The 13430-nt window shown below is 47.9% G+C and overlaps 1 protein-coding gene across 1 annotated transcript in view; it reads right to left on the bottom strand.

The window, feature by feature from the left end:
* The window catches only part of MED13L (mediator complex subunit 13L), a 129061-nt gene that overhangs the window by 32998 nt on the left and 82633 nt on the right, over positions 1-13430 (bottom strand). Inside the window, exons 6-13 of the mRNA XM_053279918.1 lie at positions 11356-11550; positions 10174-10362; positions 8592-8754; positions 7726-7830; positions 6110-6844; positions 1795-2014; positions 1256-1361; positions 246-370 (exon numbers count right to left, since the gene is read on the bottom strand). Coding sequence (XP_053135893.1) covers positions 246-370; positions 1256-1361; positions 1795-2014; positions 6110-6844; positions 7726-7830; positions 8592-8754; positions 10174-10362; positions 11356-11550 — 1838 coding nt within the window. The remainder of the gene's footprint in view (positions 1-245; positions 371-1255; positions 1362-1794; positions 2015-6109; positions 6845-7725; positions 7831-8591; positions 8755-10173; positions 10363-11355; positions 11551-13430) is intronic.

Below are 13430 nucleotides of genomic sequence, written 5' to 3'. Positions count from 1 at the left end.
TCCATGGTCACAAAAAAAGCCTGAGTCTGTGTCTGCTGCATTGGGCAGAGAATTCCCCCTTTTCTAGAAGCTCCCTTCAGGCAGGGGTCATGGAGCCAGTGTGGCACTCCCTACCTTGTTCCTTGGCACTCTGGAGGGGCGGGAGGGGGGACCCACTGGCTTCTTTTCCAGGGACATCAGACAGTCCTTCAAGAGCCAAACGGTACTATGTGCACAGGGCACAGCTCAGCTAACCGCACACTTACCCCGGGCTCATCTTCATCAGAATTATCAAAGAGGTTGTCTAGATCATGTAGTGATGGGGCCAAATCTGTGACTTGTGTGAGGCTCCCAGAACCAGCGCGGCCTGCAGCATTGTCTTGCCGTGTGTCTGGGGGGGGGGGTGGAGTGGGGGGAGAGAGAGAGACAAACAAACCAAAGCTTTATGATCAGGACAGAAAGCACAAGAGGCTTTAGGGTAGTAGCAAGAACTCATCCGAAGGTTTCGTGTTCAGAAGTTTACCTTTAAAAATTATCAAGTGGAGACTCCACTGAAAAGTGAGGCATTTTAAGAATTGAGGGAGAGGAGAGCTGGTCTGGTGGTAGCAAGCATGACTTGTCCCTTTAGCTAAGCAGGGTCCACCCTGGTTGCATATGAAAGGGAGACTAGAAGCGTGAGCACTGTAAGAGATTCCCCTCAGGGGATGGAGCTGCTCTGGGAAGAGCAGAAGGTTCCAAGTTCCCTCCCTTGAAGCATCTCCAGGATTGGGCTGAGAGAGACTCCTGCCTGCCACCTTGGAGAAGCTGCTGCCAGTTTGGGTAGACAATACCGAGCTAGATGGGCCAATGGTCTGATTCAGTATATGGCAGTTTTCTATGTTCCTAAGAAAAATTAGCACATTCACATACTGAAAAATATCACCAGTCCCTCTTTTATTTTTATTGTCGTTTGATTCTTTTTCTTCTGTTCAAACACTTGATAAGATTTCATCTGGCTAAATGAGCAAAGAGGCCCCTTTTTAAAGTGGCAATTCTCTTTATTTAGCAGTGGGGAGAGCCACTGGCCCTATCCGTCCACAGCACAGCATCCCTCCATTGGCTGCTGCTGCTGCCTCTCTTGTGTTTCTTTTTTAGATTGTGAATCCTTTGGGGACAGGGAGCCATTTTATTTTTATCTCTGTAAGCTGCTTTAGGAACTTTGGTTGAAAAGTGGCATATAAATATCCATAGTAGTATCTGCGATCCTTTCCGATGGAGAAGAAAGACTTTAATGTACCTGTTTTGGGAGCAGAACTGAAAATGGACATTGCATCTTTCCCATCTGGCATTGTGGTGGAATGACCTGTCGCAGAAATCTCCTTAGTTACGGTTCCATCTTCTGACTGCAAGCACAAAGAATTGAGTTAGCAATTGCATGAAGCGTGAGACAAAACAGGAAGAAGGGAAGGAAGCAGCAGCAGCTATAATTTGAACTCTTCAGTTCCACACTTGTTTTTAGTTGCATACAATATACTTTGTCTTCACTATATATACCAAAGTGAGAAAAGCCATATATAAAACCACGCACAGTCATCATTGTACATAAAATTATTTAAAGATACCAACAGAAATAAAAGCACAGTAAACACAATCAAAGCTGTTTTAAAAATTTATGATTCAACTGACTACGTTTCCTTTAATCAGGTGACAGATCAACACAGAACATGAGCCACTTCAGCGGTCTGCATGGGAGAAAAATTAAAAAGCAAGGAAAACGGAGATCCTCAAAAAAAGATAGACAAAATACAAACCAACCAAAAGCCCAGTAATCATTACCTTCTTCTTCAGAGAGTCTCTCTCAGTCCCAAGTTTGCATTTTTTAGTGCCAGTGAAGCTGTATTTGATGTCGCCATCCTGAAATGTGTAAGGATCAGTGACATCTCCCAAACATTCGCCAGGCTGTTGTATTAGAGATAAGGGGTCAAGATAGTTCAGAGCTGGCAGTGGGGGGCTTTCTTCCAAGATCTTAAATCGCTTATTAGGTTGTGCTAAGAGCCTAGAAAAAAGGAAACAGAAACGTATTCAGCAAAGCCTGTCCTGCAGAGGTATGGATTTTCCTCACACAAGAACAGCCAATATAATCCCTCCTCTGGTTCGATAGAGCTGAACCATACAATGTTTCTCTAGTACAGCCTGCCTAACCTCCTGCCACTCTTCAACATTTGTTGGCTGAGCTGAAAACTCGCATCCTGGGCCAGCCCTTGAAAGACTAGACTCCAACCGGCAGATCAAAGACCACTAAAAAAAATCCCCTCAAGAACTGGCAACATGTCACAGTATATTTCAGCATCTGCAAGAGTGAGTGATGGAGGAAAGATGGTAGGAAATCATATAAATATGGCTATGTGGATTACATTTTAATTAACATCTCCCTTCTGGATTTTTCATAAAATGAAAGAATGGGGCTGTAATCGTTACATTTAATAGGACCTTCTGTTTTCAAGGTCCTCAGCCAAGAGGTTGCTGCACAGGAAAAGGTCCTGCAAGTTTCCCGCACAGACACGCCACACTGGAAACAGAGCCCTCCCCTGCAGGTGAGGGTAGAGGAAGACTGTATTTCGGATGAGATGCTGCTGCACAGGAACAGTCAGGAACCATTTGGAACTAGGGGCCATAATCGACTGAAGTCATCAAAATCAGTATTTGGAGACCAGCTTATTGTTAGAATGCTAGCCGTAGGCATAGGCCCACAGGAAGGGCATCTGTGCGGATTTACAAGGAAGGAGAAGCCAGCAACAGTGTTGAATCCAGAGAGGAACCGAACAATCTCAAGATAAGATAGTTGCACTCAAGAAGCTTCATGCCAATTTAGTGATGAAGGAGAAGAGTCAATTCTAGACTACTACAAATATTTATATACTGCTCTTCAACTGAAGTCCTCAAAGCGGTTTACATAGAAAAAACAAACACCACATACTGAATTCCCTGTCCCCAAACGGCTCACAATCGAAAAAGAAACACCAGGTAGAGAGACCAGCAACAGCCGCGGGAGGGATGCTGTGCTGGGGGTGGAGAGGGCCAGTTGCTCTCCCCCTGCTAAATTTAAGAGAATCGCCACTTTAAAAAGACGTATCTTTGCTCTGTTGGCCCCTCCCCACTATACTGCCAGGCCCTCCAGGCGATGAGGCTTTGCTCACGTTCTTCCCTTGGCAACATTCTCGCCCCTCTCTTTGGCGACTTCAGCATTCCTACTGATAACCTCTCTGGTCCAGATGCCTCTCACCTTCTCCCTCGGTCTCCCCCACCTTTAGGCTGACACACCACTCATCCACACATTGATAAGGCCAAGAGTAATCGTGGCAGAGGCGGCATCCATTTCTGACCTCTCAGCTTTGGAATCCCCTAACTTCAGAGAGGGAATTCCAGAGCGGAAAGGTCAGAAATGGATCATTTCTACCGCACACTCCCCATATGCCCCAGACTCCTTAAACCAAAACTCCCGGGCCTCCAAAACTCTTCTCAAACAGGATGTGAAATGCAGAGTCACAGAGTTTACTCTCCAGACCTGCCAATCAAGTGTCCTGTTGCATCCTCATATCATCACTTCTTCCCCTCAGGGACACCAGTTTAAAAGCAACCACCTTTAATTCAGAATCCACATAATCAGCTTTAATCCCAAGCTTAAAATGGTTGCCTTTGGCCGAGACCGACGGGGCTTCATGACTGCAACAGTCAAGAGAACTCTTTTCGCTCTTGCACAGCTGGAAGAGCAGAATCCGGAGCAAGTGCTTGTACAAGCAGGGGTCTATCATGCCAGGAAGCTGCCCTCCTCTTCCGACGCAGCCTGGGGATACAGTTCTCCAGTCCTCTTTTTGCACAGTGGCTTAGAGGGCAGTCCTATAGGCTCCGTTCAGCATCTAGAACCACAACTCGTCATGCCACCCAAGAACAGCATCATCACTTCTCTTCCTCCTCTCCCCCAGACAGTCACAAGCAGCGGCAAATGAAATGGAGCATCCAGCGCAATAACACATCGCCACTATGATTTGGAGAACTAGACCTTACTGTAAGAGAGAGGAGGCAGAGGTGGAACACAGCAGCAGCCTCTCCTCTCCCAGGACATTGGGTCCCAGATATAGATGCAAGCCAGTCTATCAGACCTCTCTCAGGAGTACCTGCAGTGCCATTCTACCTTTGATCAGAGGCAGTCATGGCATGTCCTCAAAGCGATAACCGCCTCGCCACAGGCCTCGACAAGTTTCCTTTGTTTCCAGGAGCCAGCCCAAAAGGTCCCGAGATGGCCATCTCGCTGCCTGGATTGTCCCCACCTTGCTTCCTCACTTCTCTTCCTGGTTGTGTCCACCTAGCTCGGGCAGGTGATGGATGGACGTGACAAGCAGGAGGGGTGGGCAAGCCAGGTGGAGCTAGGTTGCTCCCCTCCTCCTCCTCCTGTCTGTGTGGCTGAACCAACAAGAGGAAGAGAAGGAGGAAGCAACCAGATTCTCCTCTTGGTTGTGTCCGCAGGCGCCACCCATCAATTTTCAAGCGCCATGGAGAGCTGGCACCTGGGAAAGGTTGAGCCCTGTCTTACAATTCTTATCAGGCCCACTTATTGATTACCAGATTATTAACAAGTATTCCATTGGGTTTTTCTTATTTGTGATTGAACTAGACTCCACTGAGCAACATTTGAACCCAGTAGTCGAAGCGGCCACCACAGCAGGTGGCCTGCAGTGGCTTTATACATAGAGGCATCAAAACCGGTAACGCTGTGTACAGATCAGACTGTACAATATATTACACTGACCTACAGGACTCGCCACGCAAACCAAAACAAACTCGTCTGCTATAACAGCACAGAAATCGTTCTTCTCTTCACCGAGAATGTCCACAGCGTGGAGGGGAATCAATCCTCCCACTCCTAAAATGATCCCAACTGTCTCACAGGTAAATATGAATATATGGCATACTTTTAACAGCCAAACACCGTTAAATAGTTTGGTCTTGCGCAAACATGCGGAAGCTCCTGTCGGGTTTTCCTTCTATATAAAAGCTCTAGAATTCCACCAGCACATATGGCCCTTCTGTACGAGAGGAGCAGAGGTATTGGAAGGCAAAGAAGCTTTTACAAGCTTCTTGCAAAGTTATAAGCAGGAGCTGTTTCCCCTCCTTGAAAAGTATGACCTGGCATTTCCTACTGGGCTTCAGAGGGAGACGTTAAATGCAGCTCACAAAATGAAACTATTGTTCAGCTCAACACAGAGCAGGAAACAGCAGGGCACATGACATTTTTCATGCTATTTTTTTTTTCCTTGGTTGTGTGAGAATGTGAAGGGAAGAGCTAGCACTCATGTAGCCAGCAGACAGGTTGGTCTAGGGTTCCCCACCCCCCTACACACACTCACACACTCACCATTACCCAGAATCTGGAGACTGCTCAAGTTGAAATCTTTAAGACACAGCTGCACACATGCGAGCCTCACGCAGATCACAATCAAGGGGAGCATGACGAAATCCAGAACACACGGCTGACTTTGAGAAGCCCTCCACAGACACCCTCAAACATACATACAGGGAGGCAAGAGGGTTGGGAAATGGCACCCCGCCTCCTCTGGGGTGGCGATGAGATCTCCATCGCCCGTTGTATGTCCGAGAACGTCTACGCAAAGCTAGAGAAGATCTGCCTCTTGAGAGGTTGGTGTCAAGACTAGGAGCAGGGAGGCCCAGATCCACATTCCCGTTGAGCCATGAAGCACAGCTGGGCCAGCTACCATCTCTCATGCCCAGCCTGCCCCCCACCGCCATTGGATTGCTGAGACTGGGGGATAAGCGAGAGATAACACAGATGCCACACTGAGCTCCTCAGAGGAAAGGCAGGATTAAAGTGTCATTAAAAATGTTTTCTAAAGTATGGAGATACACTTTGGAAGTTGTTTCAGAGCCCTTCCCCCCGCTCCTTCTCTTGCTGGAGGCAAGAGGGAAACCTAGCTCTCGCATGGCTTCTTCCCGCATGTTTAGACCCAAGCTGAACCTGAGAGCGTGTGTGCACCAGGGCTTTTGAAAAACCCTCGGCTCTGCTCTCCATGGCTTCTGCCATCATTCAAAATGGCGGCCTGTGGGACGGTCAGCAGTCCTTGGGGGCTGCTCTTACCTTTTCAGTGCAGTGCTTTCGGAGGCAGCATCCATCTTGGGGTCGTCTCTCTCACACCGGAGCTCTGGGGGCCTGAAGTCGGGATCGCTGTTGGAAGGAAGTGTATATCCCTGCCATCGGTTTGCCGACTCTTGGCTGTGGATGATCCCGCAATATAAGGCCGTCTCGCTGACTTCTGTCATCAGAGGCAGCCTCTGGCTGACCAGAACCGTCCTGTCCTCTGGGTTGGCCATCGGCTGGAGCTCCAACCCATTGCTGTACAGGGCTGGATTCACAGGGACGGACGGCGGGTCGAGACTGTCCCCTTCCTGTCCTCTTGGTTGGGGACTAAGCGTGGGAGGCAGAGGGGATGTGGGGGAGTGGGGGGAATCCATAGGATTCAAATTGGTTTGCTTGCTGGGGTGTCTCGGGGGCAGAGATAGCGGCTTCTCATACTTCCGGCTATTCGGGGCTTCCAAGGAGGGCTCCATTCCTGACAAGGCCAGCTTCGGTCCTGACGGGTCCTGCTCCATACAAAGCTCTTCTGTGATCGAGGGACGGTGGTGAAATGGCAGCAGAGACCTCTTCTGCAGTTTTTCCGATTTCTCTTGCCTCTCTGTGGTTTTGTGCTTAGAGGCAGGAGGTGGCAAGGAGGAGGAGGAAGAGGTGGAGGAAGAACCCACACCAAACCCTGGCTGCGATATCGTTGGCGGACGACTGGAACCCACAGCACAGCGTTGCTTGAGCAGCTTGTGCCTGGAAGAGAAAATCAGCAAGAGTGGACCCACTGCGCTGCCAAGCGTCAAGGAAACAAAGGATACGTGCCTATGCGAGTGCATCAGAAATGCCACATTCCTCTTGCGCTGGCAACAGCAAATGACGCTCATGACATTTGGGTCGCCATTTTGGTGATTTAGCTGCTGCGATACAGTCATGACTCTGACTTTCCAAGAGTAGGAGCTTTTTTGTTGGGAAGTGGTAATCTATATATTTATTTCTCCTAGGCGTACCCATCACTAAGCGGCTGGCTGGCCAGCCAGGAAGCTAGGCGTGCTGGGGTGGGGGAGGGAAGGGGGATGGTGTGTGGGCCGGCCGGAGGCACAGAAGCTCTGCGCTCAGCCCAGCTAGTACATAAATATTTTAACAACTATTCTGTAAGACCTCAACATTCAGTGAGAGTAATGCACATCCTCATATGAACTCCGACACAGCTGAACTGGAGGGGGGTCCAGGTGCCAGATAATGCCAAGACGTTCATTACAGTCCTGTCCTGTAGCCTGATGCTAGGTTTGACGTTGGCCCAAGGCAGCAAAAAGTGTGAAACTGGAGCATCTCTAACAGCTTTAGGGTAGCTAGGAAAGTTGCCAGCTCCCGCTGAAGACCTTTTAACAGTGCATTTGGTCGCTTGAAGAACAGCACCACAGGCAATTTTGTGTTATCTACAGGCTGGGCAGGGCTGTTCCAGAATATTAACAGGGAATCCCAGGTGCTGACGACCAAAACTCCCATTATCCCCAACCAAAGTCGATTGAAGCTAAGGCTGCTAGAAGTTGTAGTCAACAACATCTGGGAATCCTAGTGAACGCTGCTCACAAGGTGCTCATCGTCACATTCAAATGATTCTCCTTTGTACCTACCGGGAGCAAGAACAGCAGACTCTTTGGACTGGATCAACAAAATCCCAAGAAACACTGTTGGTAGAAGCTTCTTCCTCCACGTTTGCTGCAGTAACTTGATTCCTCCTAATAGGAGTAAAAAGATATGTAACAATGGTGGCATAATGGCAGGTCTTAATTCGTTATTACAGGGCTTTTTTTATATATATAAAAGTGTGTGCTTCCAAGTGAGGCTAATTTCAATCAGCTTTGGAGTTTCTCTCCAAAAAGTCTCCAGAGCTTTCCTGCAGCCTGCACACGTTTCCATTTTTTGTGCTGAAAGATACATGCTCAACGAACGGAAAATCTTTCCTGAAACAACAGCTAAGCAAGCGACAAACATGGAAATCATTTCTCTGTTTTTCACCCAAGTTGGGCACAGCCAGAGTGGCCACACAGTTTCCCCCAAAAGACAAATTTTTAAGGCTTCAGGGGAAAGTACGCAGTCTCTGAACCAGCCCAATAGTCTGGCACAACTCTGCCTATTTTTCATCTGGACATGGGAAAACAAAATAGTAACTGTTGAACAACAACAATTTGGCACGAGCAGATGTACAGGAATCTCCGCACATCCCATCAAGATCCAAGTGCAACAAGTGTCTCGCCAGCAAAGGTTGCTCCTGCAAAAACTATGTTGCCGCGTGTCAGCTCAAGTGAACTCATAACTGGCAACAGATTTTGACTTTCAATTCTATGCTGCTATTGGAACAGCAACTACTGCTCACAATAGTCAATGCTTCTGCATTTCTGCAAGTAAAAAGAGTGCCAACTGTGAAATCAGACAGTTGTTCGCACGGGATACATATTCAAGTTCCTAAGCAAGGAAACAGGCAGAAATCTCCTCTTACTTGGACTGTGGCCTATTGAGGATGCACTCCTTCCACACTCTGTGGACCATGCGATTCTGGAATTTTGGAGGAATCTTCCCTGATTTCTTTGGACTTTGCACAGTGACCATGCCATCTGGTGCTGCTGGGTGACTGGCCGTGCTGGGAATGCCTCCACTTTCACCTACAAGGGGAAACAGCAAGAGGTGCCAGTGTTACTTCCCTCAAAGGAGCTTTTGCAGAGGGCTTGCTGACCTCACACTCACAAAACCTTTCAACTTTGTCACAAGCCTAGATAAAATAAAGAAACTGTGAACAATGTTGCATAATTTGTAACAGTTTTGCAGATTCCAGAACTGTGCATCGTGTGAGAGAGAGCGAGAGAGCCCCCAGACAACACACACACTTACCTTTAAGTCAAGAGGATGATGTTGAACTTGGTGGGCATGCTGCACCCTCTGGCTCCTCCAGCTTTTCAGGGGGAGGGTCCCAGCAGCATGGAGATGGGACCCTCCTACCGTCTGGGTCGCAGGGCCTTCCCACCTTATTTCAACCCCTGAACTTTCTGCCTTGTCCCCCAATTGGGGTGTGTGTGTGCTGGCTCCAGGGTTATGACAGTTTGTTGCATGCAAATCAACCCAACTATCATGTGCTTGCAAATCAATATTAGAAACCATGGTTGATTGTGGTTCCCAGTCCTGGTTTGCAAACCATGGTTTTCCTGATTCAGATACACTAGCAAACAATAGCTTTCTTCAGAAGGGCATCAAGGAAAGGAGAAAAAGAAGAGGCAACATGCAAACCCAAGACTGGTAGTGTGCCTTGATCAAACCACAGCTTGGCATTTTACTTGAACCAAGCCTATGCCACAAATGCAACAGCTGCTTCGAGACAGATCTCAGAGCGGCTAAGCAGAGGGCAAAGCCAGCGAAAGAGTCACTGTGACATTCTCCACAAACCACTGAAGAGCTGCTGTGTGTTTTGGTCGGCCACAGGCAGAAAACTTGGCTAGGGGCAACATAACCAACAACTCCAGCCCTCTGTCAATGGAGGAGATAGTTGGGTCGACTGCCAGTCCCGCAAGAACAGGAGCTGCGGCAGCTTTAAACTGGGACAGCAGAGGGAGCCTTTTGTTTGCTTAGCTTCCTAACTGCAGATCACAGACTCTGTGCTTGAGCGGGGAAAGGAGGCGATAGTACAAATCCTCAACAAGGTCAAACATGTTTACAGAACTCCTTGTTCTTATGTCTGGCATGACCAGGGTAAAAACAAAAAAACAGAACAAAAACCCTCTTATGAATAACACACTAAAAACAGCCAAAGAAATGCACCATCTCCAATGTGGGGGCTCATCAATAACTGCTTGCCACTGCAGCTGAGGACTTCTGCACTACGCTACGCTCTGCTTTCTTGTGACTTCGAGTGTTTGCCAACCAAGATGCGAGGTGACATCAGGCCCTTACGACACTGCCAATCTCCTTTTCATGGGAGAAAACATTCCCCCACACCCCAATAAGCCACTTTGAGCACTTTGGTTGAAAAGCGGTACACAAATATTTGTAAGAGTGGTGGTGGTGGTGGTCTCCATAGGTCGTCTGCTTACCTATGACAGTCTGCTCTGGAGAGGTGGGTGGTGTGAGTAACATTCCACAGCTGCTGGGATCTTTCAGGCTTCCAGCTCCTGGCTGTGCCACACTATTGTGGCCTCCTGGTGTGGAGGTGCTCTGAGACACAGGAATGTCGTTTTGAGAAATAAGAACAAAAGCTGAAGGATACACCATTCGGACCCCACCTGTTGAAAAATGAAGGAACACGGGTGAGGTCTGATGGTGATGACGACGAGGGCGACTGGGACATTTCTTATTCAGCCACATTGTGTCTGCTTCAACATACAGGCTTTTGAAATTATACCATTAAGATCCTATTATTTGAAATGCTTATTTTCGTAACAGGGAGCGCACAAGAAAATCCTCATAATGTGCGAGACAAAGGGATAAGAAATCTAAATGCAAGGGTATGTCCAGCAACCTACACCGGACCGTGGAAGCCAACCCTCCCACCCACTCACTGAAACATGCTGGCCAGCTGTGAGGAAAACCAGTGATGCACCTAAGCAAGTGCCGCAGCTGCAGCTGCCTCAGTAAAGTAATGGCCTGGAGGCGGAGATGGCGGGGGCCACGTTTCCACCACCATGGGGCAGAGGTGCAAGGTGTCTTAGGGTAGGAGGGATGGGAAGAACGCAGAGCCTGCCAGCAAGTGTTTAACCAAAAGCAGGACTCGGGCTGAGGAGTTCTTCATGGCTTTCGTAAAGCATTTGTAGGACCGCAAGGAGAGATGGGGATGAGGAAGAGTATTTTGCCCCCGGATCGAAGGTCTTTTAGAGGAGAGGAAAGGAATGGCCTTAGAGCACATCCTCCCATCCCTACTCTAGAGCAGAGATTCTCAATGTGGGTCCCCAGCTGTTACTGGACTTTAACTCCCATAATAGTCCCCAGCCCCAGGGGCCTTTGGTTGGGATTATGGGAGTTGAAGACCAATAACACCTGGTTGAGAATCTCTGCTCTAGAGCAGGGCTGCACCACTCCAGCCATTTTGGGATTACACCTCCCATGATGCCCAGCCACAGTGGCCAACAGCTGTAGTCCCACATCTGCAGGAGAGAAGTGCATCCCTGCTCAAGATCTACCAAGATAATCTGTTTCGGGTTCATTAGGGCCGGACTGCTTAAGCTGTAACCAGTTTGGGGAAGGGGAGATGTTGTGTCAGACCAATGATGGAATCTCACCAACGATGACTTCAACCGCCACAGGAAAGTCGTCGTCATATCCCAGTTCTTCTTCCTCTTTCAAACTCTCTTTCTTCTTCAGCACCATGGGGTAAAAATACTGCCACTCCTCGATTAGCTTACGGGTTGCTGGGTCTGACATCTTATATGCCTGGCCCGTCAGAGTACCGCTTAGACCATAAGGGCTGATCAGCACTGATAAAACAAAACAGACTGTTCAGTGCACAACTTCCACACAGCCGCCGAGCAATTTCTCCAACCACCCCAATACGAGAACACAATTCTCTGCTAATAACTAGCTCATTGATGAAGCTCATTGGAACACCAGCAACAAGAGTGGCTAAAGGGTTCCGCTGAAGAAGCCTTTCCCCCCTCCCAGCAAAGTCTACAGTTTTTCCTTAATTCCATTTTAAACTAGCTACCAGGCTTTACCAAACCTGGCGACAGAAACGCCGCTCAAAAGTGCTCTGTGCAGCCCGTAGTTTCCAGCCTAAAGATGGAGTGAGTTGTGCTCTCAGCTGCGGTTCTGGAGAGAGGCTGGAAAATGGGATGACAAATAAGGAGCAGCTCCAATTAATTAAGCCCCGCCCTGCCGCACTCAAGTGTCATCATTTAAGTCCAGCTGATGCTTTTTAGACTGTTGGGCCTGCAGATTTCAAATCTGGGGATAACTCTGGAGTAAGGAGATTACCGATTAAGGGCAATACGTCCTCCAGCTGTAGCCTGGCAGCTAGCTTTTCACGCCAATGACAAGCAAATTACATTAACGGCAAGTTAGTCACATGCCTTTCCCTTCATTTCTTGCTCTGTCCACTCCTGAACACTCTTAACCTTTACCACTTTTAATCAGCCCATAATTTCCCATTTTTAAAGTGTCTCCATCTTAACTCTCTTCTTGCTCTTGATGCACAGAATTCCCTTTCAGGTAACCTTCACAATGCATCTCGAAGTTTCAAACCTTTTCTGAAAACCTTTTCAACATAGTTGTTCCATAACCCTTTCTCTCAAACCTATTCTCTCAAACCTTCAGGAATATTAAATTTTAATTTAAAGATTAAAATCGTGTTTAATCTTTCTCTCTGTGCGTTTTACCCCCAACGTCGCCGTGCTTTCCTCTCCCTCTCCTGCTTCTAAATCCAGACCAGACTAAGAGTCACTGAAATCTACTGTCCTGCCACCTGCAGTCTTCCCTTTCCCAGGCTAAACATACCCAGTTCCTTCAGCTTTGCCAGACTCCTGGGGAGTTCCACTGCCTTCCTTTGAACCTATTCCAGTTTGTCCACACCTTTCTTAAAGTGCAATGTTCAAAACTGGACAGTACTCCAGATGAGGCTTGCCCAATGCAGAATGGAGCTATTAAATCTTGTGCCTTAGAAGCTGTGGTTCTAGTATTTCGATCTGGGAAATACCTACTTCCGTTCAGCAATACATAAGACCACTTCAGGTGTCAGGGCTACGCCTTAGGCTTGATGCCCTCCCCCTCAACCCCTCACACCCTGGTTTACAATTCAGTGCAGTTCAACATCTGTTGCTAACAGCCATAATTTGACCGATTCAAATGCAACACTAGAACAGTACTTCTCACAAACCAGGACATGGGGGGCGGGGGGGAGAGTGTGAGCCCAAGGCATACCTCCCAACAGCCCAACCATGGTTTGGCTATGACATCTAAACAGGGCCATAATCTCCAGTCATAGGTTCATTATCCTAGGCAATGCCCACAGTACAATGAACAAAATATTTCTACCTTCGACAATGCTGTGCTGCTTCCTTGGGGTTCAAACTAAGAAGTGTAACCTACACTTACAAAATTATACCCACTGTGCATTCCGTTTAAAGTAAGTGTTTATCTGAAAAAGATAGGAAGTGTGGGATCTCTTTCTCAGACTTCATGGGGTAGTTGTGAGGACAAAAATGAGACTGAGACAAATCTACCATGAGCTCTTGGGATAGAGCAAGGGGAAGAGGAAAGAAAATCTAAATACACACTTCTGAGGCACCCAAGTAGCCAGTGCTGTTTATTAGGGAGAAGCAATTCCTTGGCTAGCACAATGATTTGTAGCCTAGTGGGAAGT

This window comes from Hemicordylus capensis, chromosome 15 (genome assembly GCF_027244095.1).
Source record: "Hemicordylus capensis ecotype Gifberg chromosome 15, rHemCap1.1.pri, whole genome shotgun sequence".
NCBI classification, from domain to species: domain Eukaryota; kingdom Metazoa; phylum Chordata; class Lepidosauria; order Squamata; family Cordylidae; genus Hemicordylus; species Hemicordylus capensis.
Note: the sequence above shows the minus strand (reverse complement) of the source record. Positions and strands in the feature narration are given on the sequence as shown.